Source organism: Malaclemys terrapin, chromosome 3 (genome assembly GCF_027887155.1).
Source record: "Malaclemys terrapin pileata isolate rMalTer1 chromosome 3, rMalTer1.hap1, whole genome shotgun sequence".
Classification (NCBI taxonomy): Eukaryota; Metazoa; Chordata; order Testudines; family Emydidae; genus Malaclemys; species Malaclemys terrapin.
Genome location: NC_071507.1, coordinates 169,376,485 through 169,399,929, shown reverse-complemented (window position 1 = coordinate 169,399,929; position 23,445 = coordinate 169,376,485). Strand labels below are relative to the sequence as shown.

The following is a 23,445-nucleotide window of genomic DNA, read 5'->3' as shown; positions in this document are numbered from 1 at the left end:
AGGCATTTGCGGCTCCACCCAGAATTCCAATGGGCAGCGGGGACTCCGGGAACTGTGGGATAGCTGACCACAGTGCACCACTTCCAATGTTGACGCTTTCCCCGTTAGTGTGGACTCACAAAGTCGAATTACTGTCCTTAGTGTGGACACACACGTTCGACTTTGCAATATCGATTCCAAAAATTCGATTTAAGTAAAATCGAACTACTCTCGTAGTGTAGACAAGGCCTTAGTCTCTAAGGTGCCACAAGTACTCCTGTTCTTTTTTCTTGAATCAAAAGGGTTTGAGCACCAGAAACCATCCTATATGTCCCTAATCCGGCAAAAAGCTGCATCTGTTTGCACAGGGTCTATGTTAAATGATTTGGTTGATGCATGCTCATATGTAAGATGTTCCCAACCAACCAAAATACAAAATCAAAGTACTTTTATATTGCCCATTGTCTTTTGGAGGAAGTCAATGATATGAAAAATACCTCATTTACCTTGCTGAATATACAGCATGTACACTGCTATTTCTGAACATTCGCTATTCAGCTTACAGTTTGTACATTAAATTTTAACTCTGCACAGATGGACACACACACATGCTTTATTTCCTGTTCTTCACGGGAAGGATATCTGTAATCCAGTAGTGGAACAGAGAAGAGATTATCTTGGCATGATCTGAAAAGAAAAAACAAATTCTTCCTGAAATATTTTTGTGGTATTTTTCAGCAATCAAATAGATGAAGGTTAAAGAAAAGCCGTATAAACATCTGTTTTCATCTGACATTAGCATTTAAGAAAAACAAAATAACCCTTGGAGCTTGAGACACCAATATAAATTTGAAGACAACAGACCTAATTCATTCCCGGAATAAGCAAGCGCAGCTCTTCATAGGCGATTATTTGCTTGTACCAGGGCTGACTCTGGCCTTATACTGTTCAGTGCAACCACTGAATTATTTCTTAATCAACGATGAAAAGTGGATTAAAATGACACAACCGCAAGTGTATAGTTGAGGCTGAAACAGTCTGTGATCTGCACCATTTCCTTAGGTATTCTCTGAATGGAGAGTGATTTCACCTATCCTTTATTTATTATTATTTGTATTATAGCAGCACTCAGAGCCCCACCTGAGCTTGTGCTAAGCAATGTGCAGCTACCTAAAAGCACAGTATGGCCAGAGCTTCAGCCTTAACACAGAGATTCCCATTTATTTAACTCTATTTTGATAGGTATATCTACGGTACTTATTGCTGTTCTATCACATTTAAGACTGCTCTATAAAGTCATTTTAACGCAGCTTTCCTATTTTATTTCCTTTTGTATGAATACTCTGCAAAAAATGTTATTTTGAACACTGTGAAGGCATATGTACTGTACGTAGGCGCAGCATAACTATTACTTTTCCTGGCCTGCAAAACACAAACGAAATATTTTTAGGGGACATCTCTCCAAGAAAACCAGCAAAAAGTAGCTTTCAGCTCTTTAGAGAGTGATAATTTCCTAGGCAACAAGAGAGGAGTCTATTTTAGACTTGATACTCGCCAACAAAGAGAAAATGTTAACAGACAAGTGAAGAGGGCTAATGAGTAGAAACTGAATGAGGTCATATCAGGGAATAATGACATTATTTTTCTATTGGATAATTACCTATGCTCTTAACACACTGTCAGGATTAGGACTAAGAATCGCTCATTCTAAAATTTGCAATTCCCAACAGCATATAAAAGCTTTATCTTCTAGTCACAGACCATTTTTTGTCTGATGCACAATAAGGTGACATGAAGCAGCCCAACCTCCCCTCCAAAGTAGACTCACAAGCAGCATTCTGTTTCCCACATTTTCTGGAAGAGGTGAGTGAAGCTTCTACTATGAGAGATTCCTTTATATTTGACCCCTATCCCTACCCTCTTCAGGTGTATGGAAGACTCTGGGTGGAGAGGGCTAGAGAATGGTACACATTTTTTGTGAAAAAATTTCAAAAGAATTGAAAAATGTTAGGTTTTCCTTGCAAACATTTTCACAATTTTTTAAATTTTGAAAATGAACAAAAATATTTTTAGAAAAATAGCCATTTTTTAATCTTATTTTTAAAATGAAAATTTTTTATCACCTCTAACTTTGGGTTTCAGAGTGGTAGCCATGTGAGTCTGTATCAGCAAAAACAACGAGGAATCTTTGTGGCACCTTAGAGACTAACAAATTTATTTGGGCATAAGCTTTCATGGACTAGAACCCACTTCATCTGATGCATGTAGTGGAAAATACAGGAACAGGTATAAATACATGAAAGGATAGGAGTTGCCTTACCGAGTGTGAGGTCAGTCTAACGAGACAATTCAATTAACAGCAGGATACCAAGGGAGGAAAAATAATTTTTGAAGTGGTAATGAGAGTGGCCCATTTCAGACAGTTAACAAGAAGGTATGAGTAACAGCAGGGGGAAATTAGTATTGGAGAAATTAGGTTTAGGTTTTATAATGACCCAACCACTCCCAATCTTTATTCAGGCCTAATCTGATGGTGTCCAGTTTGCAAATTAATTCCAGTTCTGCAGTTTCACGTTGCAATCAGTCTGCTCACCATCAGTCTGTCCACCCAATCCCCTTCTTCTGGTTCTGGAGTGATCTAGGGGACCACCTCTAGATTGGTTAGAGTGCACCACATAATCATAGGCATCCTGGATTTCCCCTTCTCTTTTCAGGTATGTTTCCTCACTTGGTATGAAGGTCTAAGGGCCAGAGAGAGAATGACAGCTTGAAGTGCGCATCTCTACAGTTTCACTGTCCTAAGAAGTCTCTGCCATGTCATCTCCCTGCAACTCTGAGGTGTTTCCCACCTCTCCTCTTCCTGGCATCTCTACCACCACCATTCCATGCTCTGCCAAAGAATAGGAACTAAGAACTTAAAATAAAATGTACATTTCCTTTTTCTTCTTTTCTTTTTTCTTCCTTCTGTCTACTGAACAATACCTCCCAATCACAGTAATGTTCTGGGAGGTGTGAAGAGAATTCCACATGAATGCTTTATTCAATTATCTTTTCAATAACAGGGTAAAGCAATAACACCATTATAAAGTTCAGAGATGAGGAAGATACATTATTATGTATAAGGAGAGGGTCTGCTTAAAGACTTATTCATTCTTCATGACTCCCCACTGCAACATCCTTCATTAAAGAAAAAATACCCACACAAATTATTAGCCATTTGACCCAGGTGTCTTACGCTGAATCATAACCACAGGAAAAAGGGGTTCTTTTGTTAACATATTGTTTCTTGAAACAGGAAAAAGAATTGGTTTGTTTTGCAAAAATAAGCCTCCCTGCTATGCTAATACTAATAAAAACTGTTCTCCTTTCAAGAAGTTAATGAGGAATGACCCTTTATTCTAGGGCATCATGGCCCAGTAAAAAAACAAACACACACACCAGAAACAAAGGCAAGAGAATCATATGAGGAAGTCCTGATGGAATTTAGATATCATGTTTGGGAAATATTGGGGTTACTAAGAAGTACTCATGTTTTATCTTCCTGAATAGCGTTTCTGTAATGAGCAGCTGGAGTTTGCTGAGGCAGCAAACTTCTGTAATAGCTACAAGGAAGGTTCTCTGCTTTTATCAGCTGTCTATTGTAGATTAAATCTGGGGTTTTTTGGACTGTGAAAGAAAAAGTTTATTCATTAAAAAGTTATAAAAATAAATGCATAATTAAAAACCTTATGTCAGAAGTAATTTTTACCATTACATTGTAGCTCTTTGAGATTTCAAAAAATAAAGTTGAAAAGTGATTACGAAGTTAGTATAGAGCAGGCCTTTAAATAACACTTAAAATACAGAAGGCTGGTTCTTCTCTTACACTGGTGTACATGAGGAATAGAAATTTGACTGTATTGACCAGTGGAAAATAGGTGTGAGTGACAGTAGAACTGAACTAGGAATGACTAAATACATGAGGAGAAAATCAACTGGAAGAATAAATAAGGCTGTACACCAGCAGGGATGTTTTCAGTCTTCTAAAAGAGGAAAAATACTTATTTCAAAGGGTACCTCTGCTGTGAATGCTTATTTTACATTTTCTGAGTGGACAAATTTCCAAATTAATTTGTTTTCTTTTCCTTATTCTGTTCAACAGTCCTGTTTTACCAAGAGAGAAAAGGTGAGCCTAATCCAAAAGCCCACTGAAGCCAGTAGAAAGATTTCCATTAACTTCAATAAAAAGTAACAGAGGGTCCTGTGGCACCTTTAAGACTAACAGAAGTATCAGGAGCAAAAGCTTTTGTGGGTAAGAACCTCACTTCTTCAGCTGCATCTGAAGAAGTGAGGTTCTTACCCACGAAATCTTATGCTCCCAATATTTCTGTTAGTCTTAAAGGTGCCACAGGACCCTCTGTTACTTTTTACAGATTCAGACTAACATGGCTACCCCTCTGATAATTAACTTCAATGGGTTCTGGGTCATACGCCCAGTGACTAAAATGACTTTGCACATGACTCAACTCTCACTTCTCATTGACTTAATGGATGCTGAATTAGGCCTTTTATTAAAGGCCCAATTCTGTTAACCCTATTAATGCCGAGTTGTATTTTCCTTTGTGAGTATTTACTCTGAAATCAGTGGGATAACACAATGTACTTAAGGGTGGCAGAATCTGGCCCTAAAATTCCAGCTGCAACTTTAGGCAGTTCACCTGTGATCAGAGTGAAGGATGATTCTTTACATTTATTGTAGACATGCATTTTATTCCACATGCAGATGCACTGTCAACCCACCAGGTCTTCAAATATTGAAACATTTCAAATTTACTTTTTGAAAGATTAGGGAATAATAGCTGAGTTCTGGTTAATAGCCTCAGACTGTAAACCCTTCAGGGCAGGACAATGATGCTCCAAACCCTACTGGGGGCTTGTGTGTTACAATCATATACAATTATAGTAGGTTCTAATGCCCAGTCCTTTATGAGAATTACTGTCAGGTATCCAATGACTACTGTTTTCGCTTACTCGGTTACTGCACTACTAGGACAGAATACACCCTTGTATTCACACCCTAAACTTTATTGCAATGGTTCTCAACCTGCAGCCTATGGGCCAACTGTGGCCCAATCAGCACACAGCTGTGGCCCATATGACATCCTCAGGGCCATAAAGGTAGTATTTTTATATGGTGTGGATGTGGCCCACATAACAGAAAGAGCTGCATATGTGACCCACAATGATAAATAGGTTGAGAACCTCTGCTCTATTGTAATAATCTTTGTACAAAGTATGCTTGTAAAGTATCATTCGAAAAATAATTTGCTGGTCAGTTCTGTCCTGGTAAAATATGTGTGGCAACATTGTATGTGAAGTTATAAGATTCCCCTATATGATGTTGTTAACACTTGTTCCAAACCCCACAGCCCTGCCCAGGCAGAAGTCAGTTCATAAACAAAGGAAGGAATAGGAGTACTTGTGGCACCTTAGAGACTAACAAATTTATTTGAGCATAAGCTTTCATGGGCTACAGCCCACTTCTTCAGATGCATAGAATGGAACATATAGTAAGAAGACATGTATACATACAGAGAACATGAAAAGGTGGAAGTTGCCATACCAACTGTAAGAGGCTAATTAATTAAGATGAGCTATTATCAGCAGGAGAAAAAAAACTTTTGTAGTGATAATCAAGATGGCCCATTTCAGACAGTTGACAAGAAGGTGTGAGGATACTTAACCTGGTGAAATAGATTCAATTTGTGTAATAACCCAGCCACTCCCAGTCTCTATTCAAGCCCAAGCTAATGGTATCTAGTTTGCAAATTAATTCCAGTTCAGCAGTTTCTCATTGGAGTCTGTTTTTAAAGCTTTTCTGTTGCAAAATTGCCACCTTTAAGTCTGTTACTGAGTTACCAGAGAGGTTGAAGTGTTTTCCTACTGGTTTTTATGTCAGATTTGTGTCCATTTATTCTTTTGCGTAGAGACTATCCGGTTTGGCCAATGTACATGGCAGAGGGGCATTGCTGGCACATATCACATTGGTAAATGTGCAGGTGAATGAGCCCCTGATGGCGTGGCTGATGTGATTAGGTCCTAAGATGGTGTCACTTGAATAGATATGTGGACAGAGTTGGCATCGGGCTTTGTTGCAAGGATTGGTTCCTGGGTTAGTGTTTTTGTTCTGTGGTGTGTGGTTGCTGGTAAATATTTGCTTCAGGTTTGGGGGCTGTCTGTAAGCGAGGATAGGTCTGTCTCCCAAGATCTGTGAGAGTGAGGGATCGTCTTTCAGGATAGGTTGCAGATCTTTGATGATGCACTGGAGAGGTTTTAGTTGGGGGCTGAAGATGATGGCTAGTGACATTCTGTTATCTTTTTTGTTGGGCTTGTCCTGTAGTAGGTGACTTCTGGGTACTCTTCTGGCTCTGTCAATCTGTTTTTTACACTTCAGCAGGTGGGTATTGTAGTTTTAAGAATGCTTGAGAGAGATCTTGTAAGTGTTTGTCTCTGTCTGAGGGATTGGAGCAAATGCGGTTGTATCTTAGAGCTTGGCTGTAGACAATGGATCGTGTGGTGCATCCTGGATGGAAGCTGGAAGCAGGTAGGTAAGTATAGCGGTCAGTAGGTTTCCGGCATAGGGTGGTGTTTATGTGACCATCACTTATTAGCACAGTAGTGTCCAGGAAATGGACTGCTTATGTGGATTGGTCCTGTATGCTTGCCTTAAATTGCATTTAAGCAGTGAATAGAGTCATCAAACAGGGAGGGAAAACAAAGGAAGTTCAAACAGGTGGAAAAAAAAAACCCAGCGAGGAATATCTTTCCACATAGACCCTTTGTCTCCTGCGTCTCAGCTGGAAATGAAACTAAAAAAGGGAGGGAAAAACAGTACAAGGGACCCCTCTCTCTACTAGACCATCACATTCACTACATCTGAAAAGACAAAGGAAGCAGCCATTGGAGTCTGGGAGAGGGGTCCTGACCTAAAGAGTTTGGCCAGTAAGACTGCTGAAGCATGTAGTGAAAAAACTTTGCTTTGAATCTAATATAGTTTGTTAAGTTAGGTACCAGTAAGCTTTTTATCTCTATTTTTGTTTAGCTACAAAGAAAGAGGTAGTTACATAAACTTGTTTTATTGTTTTATCTCATCCAGTGTGTTCAAGCTGAAGCATCTGGGTAACTCCATTTGGGGTAACAAGTTGTATGCATATTATTTCCTAAAACGAATAATGGACTTAATATATTTGTATTGTCCAGGAGAGGGCTGGGCAGTACAGGACACGTTTCTGGGGGGAAATGTGGGACTAGGACTGTGTTGGGGTCACCCTGTGGTAATTTTTAAGTCTGGTAAGAATCAAGGTGTGGCTGGCTGTCTGCAGCTCACATAGATATAGCTGGGATTCAGAGTAGCAGCCGTGTTAGTCTGTATTCGCAAAAAGAACAGGAGTACTTGTGGCACCTTAGAGACTAACAAATTTATTAGAGCATAAGCTTTCGTGGACTACAGCCCACTTCTTCGGATGCATATAGAATGGAACATATATTGAGGAGATATATATACACACATACAGAGAGTTGACAACTCCCATCTGTTTATGCTCTCTGTATGTGTGTATATATATCTCCTCAATATATGTTCCATTCTATATGCATCCGAAGAAGTGGGCTGTAGTCCACGAAAGCTTATGCTCTAATAAATTTGTTAGTCTCTAAGGTGCCACAAGTACTCCTGTTCTTATATCTGGGATTGACTTCCATGCTGGAGGCTGTTTGTGAGCAGTCCAGGTTAGCCACTACAGCAGCAAGACACTGGAAAGGGCACCCCAGATTAAATGGCAGGGATGACACAACTATTTATTAGTTTGAATTGTATCTTGATAGGTCACAACTACCACTATCTTATTCATTACTTTTCAAGACACTTTAAAACACTATATACAATGGTATAGGTATAGTTCACAATGCTGGTTTCTTATTCTAAGCATTGAGAAGAAACAGGAACTAAACCTATTCAAATAGTTGATCTCTTCCTATGCAATTCTGAGAGCCTTCACCTCTCACTAACTTCTTTGGGAGCTGAGGACACTCAGCACCTTGCAGTACTGGCCTCTGCTGTGGTTTCATATCAATCATAACCCCTCCTCCCCCAAAGGCAAATTAATGTCTTCCTTGTGAAGAATGATGCTTTCATAATCTTGTAATACTCTTACTTTCACCATTGTGTAGTTATTTAGTTACTGTTTTATCTCTGTATGAGAATCATGACAAATTTGAATATTTGAACATTTCTAAATGTTGAGAAGAACATCAGCAGTATGAGGAGTAAATTGTACATACCAGGCAGCATCATGGAATGTTCTTGGAATTGTTCCAAAATGCCCTTCAATCTCTCAGTATCCTGCAAAAGTACAAGGGATTTCATCTGATGTAGAAGTGTCACATCTGAGGAAGCCATGCTGTGAGATTCAAGATGTTGTAAAATCTCTTGGACGGTTGCTGAACTCATAGGTGAATCTGTGCATTTTGATTTATCTGAACAAAGAACACCAAATAAATGTAGGAACTTTCTCCATTTTTATTGAAAATTTGTTAATTACCTTTACTTTTAAAATATATTTCCTTCCTTTTTATTTACACTTCCTTAAAACCAATACTATGCTGTACTGACATGCAGCTTATTTCTTCTTAGATATTAAAATAACATGATAGGCAGGAAGACGCTGAATATGAAAAGTAAAGAATACGCCAATAGGACTACCAATGAGTTGTGAGAAATCTAAACTCACCACCTAGCTTTTCTAATAAAAACAATTGTGATTTATGATAAAGTAGGAAGGACTAAGGAAAAAACTGTACTATAGTCAAAGCACGTGTCTGTGTAGAGTACACAAACATATTTTTATAGATATACATATATATAGAGAGGGTCTGCTGTAAAGCATTTTGGGAGACAACTGGTTATCTTATTCCTGCGTATTAATATTTATGCTTTAAAATATATATTATAGCATGCAATAAAACTCAAAAGGAGACTATGATTTTTCATACTGTGCCATTGCTTCTCCTAACTTCTCCAATTCCAGTACCTTTGAATGGTTTGTCCCTATAAACCCTCTCTAGACAGGCTTTCTTTAAAGTTAGCTTTTCTAATAAAAACAATTGTTAGCAATGTGTTTAGATTCCTCCTCATTAATCTTTCTAACAGAAATATAAAGGTATAATGCAATGTGGCCATTGGTAAATGATGCTGAAAGCAGTGACTTCCAATGTTATCTAAAATGGGGAGGGAAGTGGGGTGGTAAGGTACCCAATGAGAAAGTTTGTGATAAAAACAAACAGCATAATTTCAGATCTATATATAAAACTCTGTTTGCCTAACAGGCAAGTTAGTCATACCTTGATATGTAGATGTGACATATAATCCAAAACATAGATTTGCTTTTGCCTGACAATTTCTCTTTTGTGAATAACCAGGTCCATGTTGGGTTTACTGTCTGCTCTGCAGCTTTGGAGTTAGGGCCAATCTGTCAATCACTGACAGAATTTAGCTTTGCCTATTTTGGAAACTGACAGTCTGAATACTTTTTGTTAGAACTGTGCAGCCAACACAGCTATGGAAAAGTGAACAGGATTCCATTCTGGCTCAATGAATTGTTAACTAAGAGTCAAATTCTACTCTCAGGGTACATTTGAGCTGGGAGGTGAGTGTCTCAGCTTGCGTAGATATAGCTGCACTAGCTCTGTTCGAGCTAGCATGATGAAAATAACAGTGTAAGTGGGGTAGCATAGGCAGCAGCTTGGGCTAGCTGCCTGAGTATGTGTCTAAGGTGTCTGGGTGGGTACACAGGTCTGAATCACAACTCCCAGCTCAAATTTAGACATACTCTAGAATTACAACAGTGTAATTAGGAGTAACTCTGTTAAGGCCACTTGAGTTACTTTGGATTTACACCGATTTAAACAAGAGCGTAATTTAGTCATAAATTCTAATTGCAAAATCTTTATTACTGATGACAACATATGAGCCTGAAAAAACTGTGTTTGGCTTTCATATAACAGGCTTAGGCCTTGTCTACACCGCTGCAACTTTCTCTCTCAGGAGTGTGAAAAAACACCCCCCTGAGCACAGCAAGTTTCAGCGCTGTAAAGTGGCAGTGTAGGCAGTGCACAAGCGCTGGCAGCTGCGCTCCCAGTGCTGGTAGCTATTCCCCTTGTGGAGGTGGTTTTTTTACAACACTAGGAGAGCTCTCTCCCAGCGCTGGTGCGGTGATTACACAGTCATGTTAAAGCACTGTGGCAGCAGCGCTATAATGTTACTAGTGAAGACATGCCCTTAGTATACAGACCTGAGATAGAGTAGACATCTTTTTACGTGTAAACTGAACAAATTTTATCTGAAAATCATTGAGGAAAAAATAAATATGAATTCCCAAAATGCCATTTTTACAGTCATTTTCAAAAAAGCTCTATACCTTAAAGGTGAATTTTATGAGACTGGGGTCTGACAGCTTTGGCTTATGATGGACATTTTATATGCAGGCAAACTATTTAAAATTCTCCACATAGTTTCACCGGGAATGTCAAAGCTGTGAGTTGTGAAAAGGTGACATTACATGTCCCAGTTTTAAAGATATGTTCTGGATCCCAACAATGTAAACAACAGTATTTTGGACTTACAAAGCATGTTCCATTCTTCATTATACTAAATTGCTTTAGAATATGCACAGGGAATCACTTCACCCATAATTAAGTCACTTCACTCATCACTAGTCACTTCTGAAGTGGATTCATGACAGAAGTGCCATAGAACAATACTTTAGTAGGAGGACAAAGTAAGAATATTGTATCCACTTGAAACAATAGGGATCTGCCTGATCCCAGTCACCTGAATTAGAATATAATAGGACATCAGATCTAACACCTTGATAGTCTTTTGAAGGGTGCTACAGCATCTTTAATGACCACAGGTTACTAAAACCTCAGCTATGCATCCCATCCACAAGATCCTTAGGCCCTCCAGTAAAGCTCCTACTGTGCTTCCCCATTTCCTCTGGGTGACTGGTGAGTTGGAAGGTCATTGTAGCTCTCCCTGTACATCACAAATGAATCAGACACTGGAGAAGGGGGAGGCTTCCAGAAAAATAGGTTGGAAGATAAGGACAAGAAAACTCAGATTAGAACAGAAATTACTTCTCTAATTTGAATGTTTCTGACATCAAGCAATTCATCTAGATGTTCATTCACAGAAGAAAAAAAAAAATTGGATGATTTAGCACTTTTTATCCAAGGTTCACAAAATGCATTATAAAATATTATACACATTGTAAAGATGGGGAACCAGAGATCTCATCTTTTACATCGGGGTACCTATTTGCATATTTAGAGACCTAAAAAGGGGAACTGAGTTTTAGAAGTGCTATGCACTTGCAGCCCTTACTGACTTCAATGCAGTTATACTAGCAATGGATATAGCCCATTTTATATAGAAATAATAAGCATATTTTTCCCTAATTTCAAACTGTTATTGTTACTGGGGGAAAAAAAAAGTTGGTACATACTGTCAGCAAAATAGATTTCTTGTGTTGCCTGCAAGAAGTCCAGAACGCCATCTGCTTTTTCATATATGTCTTTAAAGTCTGCTCTTTCACTGTTGTCCTTCTCAGGCTGATATGTAAAATCCACACCAGTGGTTTTTGTTAGCATGCCAGCTGCTTTCATCTTTTCTTTTTGTCGTTTCTTTTTCATTTTCCTCTTTTTGTTTTTGCTAACTTTTGTGCCGTCTGTCTGCTGCAGCTGTAAATTATCTTGAAACAGAGTCTCATGCTTCCCAGATTCTGTTTGTTCGCCATGTAAATTATCAGGATTTCCAACAGTGTTCTTTCGTTTCTTCCTTCGAATGCGCCTTCTCTTGGGTTGTCCATGAGAATCCTCCTCTGTAGATTTAAAAGAGGCATATTAACCACTTCTCCCGCCCAATTCTGACATATCTAGGTAACCCTAATCTTACTCTCTTTCCTCAGTGTGGCTTTCAGTACTACCTATCAACGACACTTCTTGAGTCCAATTGGTCCAGAAAAATAAATTACCTCACCCACTTTGTCTTTCTAATATCCTGGAATTAACACAGCTACAACAACACTGCAAACATCTTCTTGAATGCATCAGACAGGAAGGCCAGTGTCTCTCCACTTCCATTGCTGATGGAGACTTTACTTCTTTTCATCCCATTGGTATGAAAGGCCTCAAGACTCATGGCCATATTACGTATGGCCTTACATAGGGAAGAGGACAAAAGAGCATCCCTCCTTCACCACGCATGGGGGCACAACATAATGAGGGTGGAGCTTCTGCTAGGCTACTACTGGTGGCTGATAACAGAGCCAAGACCCCACCCGTCCGAACACCAGCTAGTGGAGCTGACCAAGCACAGAAGAACATTGTGTGCAATATCCTACAAACAATTGATGGAGCTCCTGTATGCCCCAACTTAAAGGCACAATTTAGTTCTCAGTCTTTGGCTCTTTCCTCTTCTCCATTGACACCACTGATAGCTCTAGCCTTGGACATCACCTTTATGGGGAAAGACATTTAAGGTAACAATGTCCTTGACTCACAATTGCTGATCTCTCTAACTGCCTCTCTTGACTGTCATTCCCTGGCTATAACACTAACTTCCCTACTGCTTCATTTTTTAAAAGGCTGAAATGTCAAGGGGATGAAGTCCCTCTTTCTGCTTTCATGCTCCTTTATTCAGAGCTTATCTTTGCACCCAAAGCCAAAACTCTGACGTCATCCATAACACTGAACTTACCTCCTCTCCCACACATCACCTCAGAATTCAAATCTTGCCTGTCACTACTCACAGAAGATTGCCAAAATCCACCCTAACTTTGACTGTGCTGCTGCTGAAATCCTTATTTATGCCTAAAATAATTTCCTGTCTAATTAACTGCAATTCTCTTTTATGGTCTAATGACATCCTTACTCCCTTAAACTTCAGGGGGCCCTGAACACTGCTGCCATTCTACTGTCTCACTTCAGAAAGCAAGACCATTTAACCCTTATTATCCTTTATTTTCGCATTCTGTATTCAATTGAAAACACAGGCCCTGGTTCTCTGTAAGCTAGTTTTACACCAGTGTTACTCTGCTGAAGTCAAAGGAGTTTCTCTACTTCATTACACCAGTGTTATGCTAGTGAATCAGGTCCACACTCTTGGTTGCTCTGCACACTTTGTCCACTTGCCTTTGACATCCACAACTGATCTGATCCTCCAATCATGGCCTCTATTTTCTCAATAGTTGGGAAGCATTTGTGCTTCCTCTTCTGTCTCAAACTCTATTAGCTCTGAGCCACTTTCTCTCTTTTAATATTACTACAAGACCCTCAGTTCCTCTTTAGCTATGGATGACTCACTGCAAAGACGTTTTTGATACTTTCTATGAAGGAGGCTGTGGAGCATTTCACATGCATGACATTTGAGCTAAACATCTTTATGTAGGATTTGGACATATGGGATGTAGGAAAAATACCGTCTGTGTAGCCCTGGAGGAGTAAAATATGAGAGCTAAAGGCAGGGATGAATGGGGGAAGAAAATATAAGCAAAGCACCGAAGTTGCATTTTAAGATCTACTTTGGCCTTGACTGGATTCACTTTGTAATAATAAGTAAATCTTATGGTAAAATTTGATAACTTTTCTTCTCTGAAATTACTTAACCCTGTTTACATAAGCACATCAATTTTGGATCATGAAAGCAGCTGTAACCTGTTTCAGCTGCCAAATGCTCCAAGACATTTTTAAGGTAGCCTGAGACCATTAAGGCTCAGGGCAGCAATTTCATACGGTGGAGCAAGGCACCCCCAAAAGGCTTGAAACCGCCATGTAAAGGTCTCAAAAGGGAGGAAAGGGCTTAAGATAATAGAAATTTTGAGTTAAGTCCAAAGGTTTTCCTATCCTTTGTAGCTCAGGACAGGAGGAGGTCTGGAGACAGCGGGGTGAGGAGGCAGAATGAACTGATTCTTCTCTCATGTATACTGGCTCCCCAATGGTGTACTTCCATTGATTTCAATGGAGTCACACCTGATTTAAACCAGTGTAAGTTAGAGCAGAATCAGACCCAGCATTTTTATAAGGTGTACTTAGTTCTCTTCAACTTTCTTAAGTTAAACTTCCTGTCCTCTAGTCATTTCTTGTGGGCCTTTTCTGAACATCTTCCAGTGTTTCTACATTTTTCTGGTATTATAGTCCAAAAAAGTGAACTTGCCACTTTGCTTGATTACTCCATGGCACTCCCTGCTGGCCAATCAGTAAGTGCAGCCTCAGATACTGTATCACCGATATGACGCTCAATGGCAAAAACAATTCAGTGTTGATAAATGCAAAGTAATGCACACAGCAGGAGGGAATAATTTGAAAAACTCAATACTAGGTTCTCAATGAACTGTATCAATGCAGGAAAAAGACCTGGTCATCAGTGTGGACAGCACAATGAAGATCTTTGCTCAATGTGCATCGCTGACCAAAAAAATAAACAAAAATGTTAAGATGGATAAGAAATGGGATAGATAATTGTTAGTATACTGGTCTATTTGTTAGCCTGGGATAGAATTTTGAGTTTGACTTTTCGATACTCTGATACGAATATGTGTAAATAAAGGACAAAGACACTGTGATGTTGCTTCTGCCTAGTCAGATGGATTTGTTAGTACAATGGGAATAGATAAGAGCAGTTAAAGTGTTACTCAGAGCACACTTTAAGACCGCCTCAACCCCATCTTAAGGCAAAATCAAGCAAGCGGTCGGGAGGGGCAAAGGGGTTTGGGGGGAAGGTATAAAACACTAACAGACCAAAGAAATGCCTGTCCCTGAGCACAACCTCACTCCTTACCCCTGCCATAGGATACAAAAGAGGTGGGATGAAGACCCCAGACCCAAAATGGAACATGACCCTAAGTTGTAAGGGCTGGGACTGTGGGCAAGCATTTCTGGTATAATTATGCCTCCGGGGGGGGGGGGGGGGGGGGGAGATGAGACACTGGGAAACAAGGCTTTGCAGCATCAGAGTTATGGAACACATTTGCTGGAAACTAACCCCAGCAAACATTGCATTGTCTACACTTCAGCCTTCTGCTTTCTGTCCGCATGACAAGAACCAGGGGAGAGGGTGAAGGGAAAGCCCTCTAAATATAGCAGAACAGAGGGGAGTTAGGAAATAGCAACGAAAATGATTAAGAGAATGGAAAAACTACCATATAACGAGAGACTGAAGAGAGTGGGACTATTTAAATTACAGCCCAGATGAATAAGAGAGGCAATGATAAAAATATATGAAATAAAGGAATGATAGGGAGAGGTGGTGCCTAAGGTAGAGGGTCCTACACCACATAGGGACAGATTTTTAGGGCACTGAGCATCCGCAGCTCCTACTAACTTTAATTCAAGTTGCGGGTGCTCACCACTTCTGAAAATCAGGCAGGCAGACCTTTGAAGATTAGAGTCAATAGCACCCCAAACTGATAGAAAGACAGTGCAGTGCACAGAGCACAGATTTTGAGGGAGATTTTTAAAGGCACAAAGAATAGGTACATGGAAATCCTATGTGCATTTGAAAATCTCCCCTACAGTGTGCTAATGTTGACACAATCGAAAGCAGGAAGGTTGCAGTGTTCTTCACTAGCTGAAGCGTCCTAGTGGTTTTCAAAGTAGTATGCATTATAATAGTACAACATGGTGGTAACACGTGCATAGAAAACTATGACAAGGAAGACAAAGCTGGACATGGTTCAGCACAAACTCAAGAGGGCACTGTGATTTTTCTTACTACTTATCCCCCAAAAAGATAGCTATGTACAAAAAAAGTAGAGATGGGGAAAGATAAAAAGTCAAGTGTAATGTCTGATGAAATATAGTTCTTGTACATAACAGGTTTATGAAAAGATTATTTTAAAATGCATTGTTAGTGACAGATAGGGCAACTGTAGCAGTCAACTTTACCATATTTGCTCAGGGACTTTCTAATTCACACAATGGGCTTTTTGGAAGATGTCTGTGCTATTTATATTCAGAGAACAGCATTCATCTTCTTTTGCTCAAATGAAATCAGTTGTGTCTCCCTATTTTCCATCTGTTTTAAGCTGTTTTTTCCTTCCCTGTCATTACATATTTTTCCATGGTGCACCAAGCAGTAACTGAAGATGAATTACATTTTGGTTTAGGTTGTTTGAGAGAGAAAAAATACGCTATATTTGGTGTAACTTAAATTATCAGCAGGCTGTAACTTGTCCAAGAGAGAAAAACAATGGTTAGCAAATGCATTAAGACTTATGGTGCATGGGAAATGATAACAATTCTGAAAAGATCTCAAGAGCATAGCACTAGAAATTGGTATTTTCAGTCTCTTGATTTTCTGAAACACAGAAAATGCAGTTGTAATGATTTTACTCTTATGTAATTTTGTTGGTGCTGAAGAAGACAACAAAAGATTATCAGCTCTACAAGGCAAGGACCATTATATCTTAGCACTACTGTAAAAAAAATGAACAACAATAAAGTAAAAATCTCTACTCTCTATGATAAACTCACTTTTTCATCCCACAAGGTTGAGTAGGCCTGCACCAGACACCTTCTTCACAGTTTTATGGAGTTGAAGGCCAAAAGGGACCAGTAGATCATCTAGTTTCAACTCCTGTATATCACAGGCCACTAAATTTCACCCAGTTACCCTGGTATTGAGCCCAATAATTTGTATGTTTGATTAAAGCATATATTCAGAACGGCATTCCATCTTGATATGAAGACATCAAGAGATAGAGAATTGACAACTTCCCTTGCTAGTTTCTTCGAATGGTTAATCATCCTCACTGCTAAAACTGTGTCTTATTTCTAATTTGAATTTGTCTAGTTTCAGCTTGGTTCATGTTATATGTTCTTACTTCAGGCAAACGTGGGCTGCACTAATCCACAGGTTGCAAAGAGCTCCTAGTAATGAATTTGTTTTCCCTAGTAATATCTATACCCAATACATGAAAGCCCCAATCCAAAGCATCTTGAAGTCACTTAAAAGAATGCCACTGACTTCAATAGATTTGTGATCAGGAGTGCTGGTATGTTACATAGGGACCTGTGGTTACACCACCACCCTGCTTGTCTGCCAGATCTAGAATATGGGTGCCATCTTGAACTTGGATCTCTCTCTACGTTAGAGGTTCGCACAACAATTTTTTTGGTGGCCTCAGAGTGTGGCCACCAACGTTTACTGGGGGCTGCTCTGACAAACCCATCTCTCTGTCCCTGCCTCCTGTGGTCCTTCAGCAAGAGCCCACCCCAGGGAAGGTGGATCAGGAATTCACCAGCTGACTGCGGAGTCTCAGGCTCCCTGTGCCCTGGCCGGGTCGGAGCGGGGGAGCCGCCCAAGGGAGTGCCCCGCTGACTGAACACTGCAGCTGCCTCCACTGATGAGAGCTGCCTCCGATACCTTGCACGTCATCCCTGTGTGTCTCCAGAGGCAATGCCTGGAGCCCCTGAAGAGGCTGCACAGTGCAGGGCACTGATCCCCACTGGTGGCGTCAGCACAAACACCAAGGCGGGGGCCCTTGGTAACAGCTATTCAGGAGCAACAGCTGGGCGCTGCAGGGAAGGATTGCTACTTTGCCCCTCCCCCCCCAATCTCTGCCCATACTTTGGAGGCTGTCATGGCCCTCAAAAAATCTGCTGGTGGCTGCATTTGAGAAACACTGCTCTAGGTCCTCATATCCAGGCTACATCTAAATCTTGCAGATTCTTTCTGAATAACATCTCTAAGATATGGCCTTTCTTTAACCATCCACACCGCTAAAACTTGCATCCAAGATCCGATTACCTCAATATTTGATTACTACACATCCTTTTCTCTGACCTTCACACATGCAATCTTGACCTGCTCAGATCCGTTCAAAATGCTGCTGCAAAGATCTTTTTCCTAACCTGTCACTTTGACCATGTTGCCCCTCTTTTTACAACTCTCCACAAGCTCCCCCTTCTCCATTGCATCAAACATAAACTGCTTATCTTACTTTCTAAAGCCCGTCATAGGCTATCCCCATTCCCCACTCTACCTATCATTGCTCATTTGCTATTGAGATGTTGATTCCCATCTCCAATCAGCCCAGGATGCGAGCCTCTATCACCCATGTCAAGGCTTCTTCCCCACTCTGAACTTTAGGGTACAGATGTGGGGGCCTGCATGAAAACTTCTAAGCTTAACTACCAGCTTAGATCTGGTCCGCTGCCACCACTCCCAATGTGCTAATTCCCTGCCCTGGGTAGCCTTGAGAGAGACTTCAATTCTCTGGTGAATACAGATCCAAACCCCTTGGATCTTAAAACAAGGAGAAATTACCCATCCCCCCTGCTTTCTCCCACCAACTCCTGGTGGATCAAGATCCAACCTCCTTGGATCTAAAAACAAGGAAAAATCAATCAGGTTCTTAAAAAGAAGGCTTTAAATTAAAGAAACAGGTAAAAATCATCTCTGTAAAATCAGGATGGGAAATAACTTTACAGGGTAATCAACTTAAAGAGCCCAGAGGACCACCCTCTAGCCTTAGGTTCAAAGTTACAGCAAACAAAGGTAAACACCCTAGTAAAAGGTACATTTACAAGTTGAGAAAACAAAGATAAAACTAACACGCCTTGCCTGGCTGTTTACTTACAAGTTTGAAATATGAGAGACTTGTTCAGAAAGATTTGGAGAGCCTGGATTGATGTCTGGTCCCTCTTAGTCCCAAGAGCGAACTCCCCCAAAACAAAGAGCAGAAACAAAAGCCTTCCCCCACCAAGATTTGAAAGTATCATGTCCCCTTATTGGTTCTTTGGGTCAGGTGTCCGCCAGGTTACCTGAGCTTCTTAACCCTTTACAGGTAAAAGGATTTTGGAGTCTCTGGCCAGGAGGGATTTTATAGTATTGTACACAGGAGGGCTGTTACCCTGCCCTTTATAGTTATGACAACCCACTTGTTACATTTTCAAACAAGCACCTTCATGCTTTCTCCCATGTTGCCTCTCACGTTTGGGAGGAGCTCCCTATACATCCACAAAGCGAATTCATTATCTTCCTTCAAAACTCTCTTTTGCCATGATGCCTACAAAAATCTGACAACAGTTAGGCTGCTGGCGTGCAGAGACGACAGCCTATCATGCTGACCAATGCCGGCCTCACTGTACCCTTGTAGTCTCCTGTCAGTCTGTCTCCATCTGTTATCTCTTGGCTTACGCTTAGATTGTAAGCGCTTTTTTTGGGGGGGGAGAAGGCTGTCTTTTTGCTCTGTGCTTATATGCACAATGGAATCCTAGTGCATGATTAGAGCTCTTAGGTGCTACAATAATACAAATAATACATTTTAAAAAATAGGAATGAATCTGCCTCTTGGAGCTATGACAACTCAATGGCTTGGTTTTTGAACATAAGTAACTTGAATGCTTAATGATCTCTATCAATTTTTATTTTAAATTCCATTTTATGCATTTTGGCTTTTCTTGACTGACTTCCAACCAGGACCTTTCAATCAGCCACCTTCACATTTAGACCCTAACCAGCACTTCCTACGTTTTCTCAATGGTGTTCTACAACACCATTTGTAATGACTTTTGACACAAAAGGAATGTTTACACTGCAAGTTGAAGGTGTAATTGTAGCATGGGTTGGCATACTTGTGCTAGCTTTCATGTAGCTAGCACATGTAACGACAGTACTGAAGACATGGTGGCACAGATTTCAGCACAGGCTAGCAGCCCCAGTAGAAGCCTACCGAAGATCCTGAATACATATTTGGGTTGCTAGTCTTTGCTGTGCCGCCACGTCTTTACTGCTATTATTATCCTTGCTAACTAGATTAAAGATAGCATGGATTTGCCTACCCATGTTACAATTACACCTTAATTTGTGGTGAAGACAGACTTTTCGAGCAAAAAAAGTAGGCAGATCTAAAGATTGACAATCTGGGGAGAAGTGGCAATGAAGGTTAAAGCCAGGTTTCTATGACAATCATTATCCTTTTTTTAGGGCTACTGAATCAGAAATGCTGTAAAGGTACCAAGCTGTGGGTGCGCACAGAACTTTTACAACTTAGCAGCTGCAGAGCCTAATTGCTGCTAAATAGGGAGAATCTTTTCTTAATAAGATTATGATTTTGTATTTGAACTGAAAGTATCATCAAGTTTGTGTGCTTGCTAGGTCTTCCCCCCAAATCATTTATATTAATAAAACTGAAGACATTTAAACATTTCAAAGCACAGGTAATTGCAATAAAATCAATCTGATTTTCTTCTAGTTTTGTAGGCCACAGATTAACATTTCAAAGAGTCTTCTTTACAATCATTTTTTCAGATTTGGTCTTCAATGAATTGTAAGTTTAAAGAACCCAAAGAGTTCCCATTTCCTCAGAAAAATAAAACTGAAATTATGAGAAAAGCCAGACTATTAAAACACTTGAGCAGCATTTAAAATTTGCATGTTCAGTTAGTCAGGATACACTGATGTAGGATATAAGGCCTAATTTGGACTAGTGGACTACAGACTATTAAATGACAAGTGATTTAATGTGGAAAAGTGTGATATTTATTTTAATTCCTGATAATTAATAGTATGAAGGACAGAAATTTAGTTCCAATTTGAAAATGACTTCTGAAAGACCAAAATGATATAGTTGAACACTAAAACTCTGCCCTAATTTATCAATTTTAGTTAATGTGCTTATCAGATATTTAAATATTTTAAATTCTGCTTTAATTAATTTATTGCATTGTACTAAACTCTACTGATTTTTTAATTTCTGACAGCATGCCTGATTGTTAGTTATGGTGTAACCTTGTTTATGATGTAGTTCCTAAGGCTACAATTAGTAATTTTTAGCTGCCAATATAACCATTTTTAAAAGAGTGGAGAATGAAGTATAATGAAGTATTATAAGGAATGCAAAGCTTTGGAGTATTTTTATTTTGCAGTATCTCCTCCAGAAGGGTTATTTTGTGCTATTCATTCAGATTTGGATTAAAATTTGTAAACATATAAAATAGTGGATGAAAACAGGCATGCGTCAAGGTGCAGGGCCAGCTATTTCCTAACACTGGCTATTCAAAGTTCATTTCATTTATTAAATAGCTTAAAATGTACAATTAAGTTAGAAACTTCTTAATGTAAGCAATAAGACATGGGTGAGGAGGCACAATGCTACATTAACTACACCCCAGGTATATTCTGAGAAATGGAATGAAGAACATCATGGACCAGGTCCTCCAGTGGTGTAAACTGGCATAGCACCAATTTACGTCAACAGATCTATGTCGATTTACAAGCAACTGAGGATCTGGCTCAAGAATCTTCCCCACTGATTTAAATTTGTTATGAAATGTACACATAATTTTTTTAAACAACTAAACTTATTTTAACAAATATGTGGATTCTAGTCAGGGATATAACAAATATCCTGTGTAAAATGCTACTGTGGTGATCTGGAGTTGGGAGTGTTCAGTACTTTGAAAAATCAGTCCCAAGGTGTCTCATGTTGGGCACCCAAACACAGAGGCACCTAAACTTAGCAGATTCTTGGAAGTGTTGATGTGTGGGTCTTGATTCTGCCACGTGCAGTGCCCCTTAGCTCCCATTTACTTCAGTGGGAGCCGGGGTTGCTTAGCACCTCTTCCTTTAAACACCAAGGAGATGGACTTTATTATCTCAGTTCAGTGATATGGCACCATCAGTGAAATAAGATCCCTGCTGTAATAAGGGAAAATACACAAACCTCTCTGCGCTTGACATTATACTTCATATAAGCCTAAAAATATGGCATCTGCATCCAAAATAAAGCTTTTCACGTTACATATTTAACACCACAAACCAAGATTAGTGGTGATGCTATTGCTTTTATTATTTACTGGAGCACTGCCCAGCATCTTTATAGACTGAAAATGTGTCATCTTTTTCACTTCATACTATTTCAACTATCAGTGTCTATATAATTTTTACAAGCATGCACAGTAATTCTTTTCACTTTTCTGATACTCTGTCTACATAGGTATTTATAAAGTGCCGATTACTGAAATATCTGAATACTTCACAAGTTTTAATGAATTAATTGATTCTCCCAGCTGGCTCACGATTTAGGGAAATATTGTTATTCCCATTAGGAGGGAATCAGACCCCACAGACAAAATGGACAGGTGACTAATGACTAATTTAAGAATCCTGCGTCACAGCCTGGTTTTTCCAGAGCTCTGAGCTGCTTGTTGCCTGTGGGTCAGTGTCAGGACTTAGGCAGCTTTGTGCATGCCTACCAGCAGAAACTTAGGCAACAGCTGAGCAGTGGCTTTGAGAATGGACTCATTGCCTAAGTATCTTTGTGAATGTGGCCCTTGATCTTTCACCACTGAAGCCAATGGCAGGTTTGTCATTAACATCAACGGGCATATGATCAAACCCTGATTGACTTGCTCAAGATCAGACAGGAAGTCAGGGGTAGAGCTGGTAATGGAACCCAGCCCTCCCAAGTCTCAGTCCAGTCTCTTAAGGACAAGGGCATTCTTCCTCTCCATATTTGCACACACAGAACTGGAGATTTGGGGTAGCAGACACTGATATGTGAAGAGATTTGATACCAAAGAAACAAGGATCTAACTTTCTTAAATGTATTACTATATGTATGTGTGTAGCTTGGGAAACATGCATTTTGTAGGGAGTACCTTGAGCTAGATCTGATTCTCTCATTGTATGTACCCTTCAGTATGCAGTTAATAGTAAAGACTTCTTTAGTGACAGGGAAGAACACAAGCTTCAGAGGAACTCACAATTCCTCTGGTTTAATTTTAGTCAGATTTCTTCCAATCTGAAAATGAGAAATGGAAAATGGTCAAAGACAGCCGAAAACTGAAAGATTATTTGATCTTGATACACCAAGACAGCAGGCTAGAGTGTTTCTTCTAGCATTTACCCCATCAATCCTTTTGGATTATGGTGGATTACAGTATTTGATTGGTCTCAAATTACAACTGCCAAAACCCATTATTTAGATTAGAAGATATAAAATCTTTACCTTGCATCGTTTATTGTACACTATCAACATATAAGGACAAGAATGGGAAACGAGGCACAGTCTTCATGTGTTTTACACCTTTATTGTCCTAAATGCCAAACTGAGAAATGGATGAAGGTTTCATTATCTAAATTGGTGAATCATTAATAAGCAGCCTGTTATCTACATCAGGTACAAAAATGCAGAATGTAGTTAGGTGGCTGGAGATCTGCACCCAGTGTCAAGATTGCCTTGTGGCATCTTACAAGTGCATTACTTAACATAGCGAGAAGGGAACTCTCTCTCTTTCATCCTTCCTGACCTTTCAGCAATGTTTAATATGGTGTACCACAACAGACTGATGTAGTGATTGTGACGGCAAGTAAATTTGGTTGGCACTGTTCTGACCTCCTTCTCATCATATCTGCTTATAGATTTG

The 23,445-nt window shown here is 39.7% G+C and overlaps 1 protein-coding gene across 2 annotated transcripts in view; it reads right to left on the bottom strand.

The window, feature by feature from the left end:
- Nucleotides 1-237: 237 nt before the first annotated feature.
- Nucleotides 238-23,445, bottom strand: part of ERICH1 (glutamate rich 1) — a 109,613-nt gene continuing 86,405 nt past the window's right edge. The window contains exons 4-7 of one of the 2 annotated variants that reach the window (XR_008444551.1): nucleotides 11,520-11,894; nucleotides 8,299-8,493; nucleotides 2,573-2,720; nucleotides 616-666 (exon numbers count right to left, since the gene is read on the bottom strand). Coding sequence is in view for 1 of the 2 variants with exons in the window: in XM_054024297.1 (XP_053880272.1) it covers nucleotides 593-666; nucleotides 8,299-8,493; nucleotides 11,520-11,894 (644 nt within the window). In the remaining variant the exon portion in view is untranslated. Of the gene's footprint in view, nucleotides 667-2,572; nucleotides 2,721-8,298; nucleotides 8,494-11,519; nucleotides 11,895-23,445 lie in introns of both variants that reach the window. The other variant, XM_054024297.1, reaches the window with a different exon arrangement.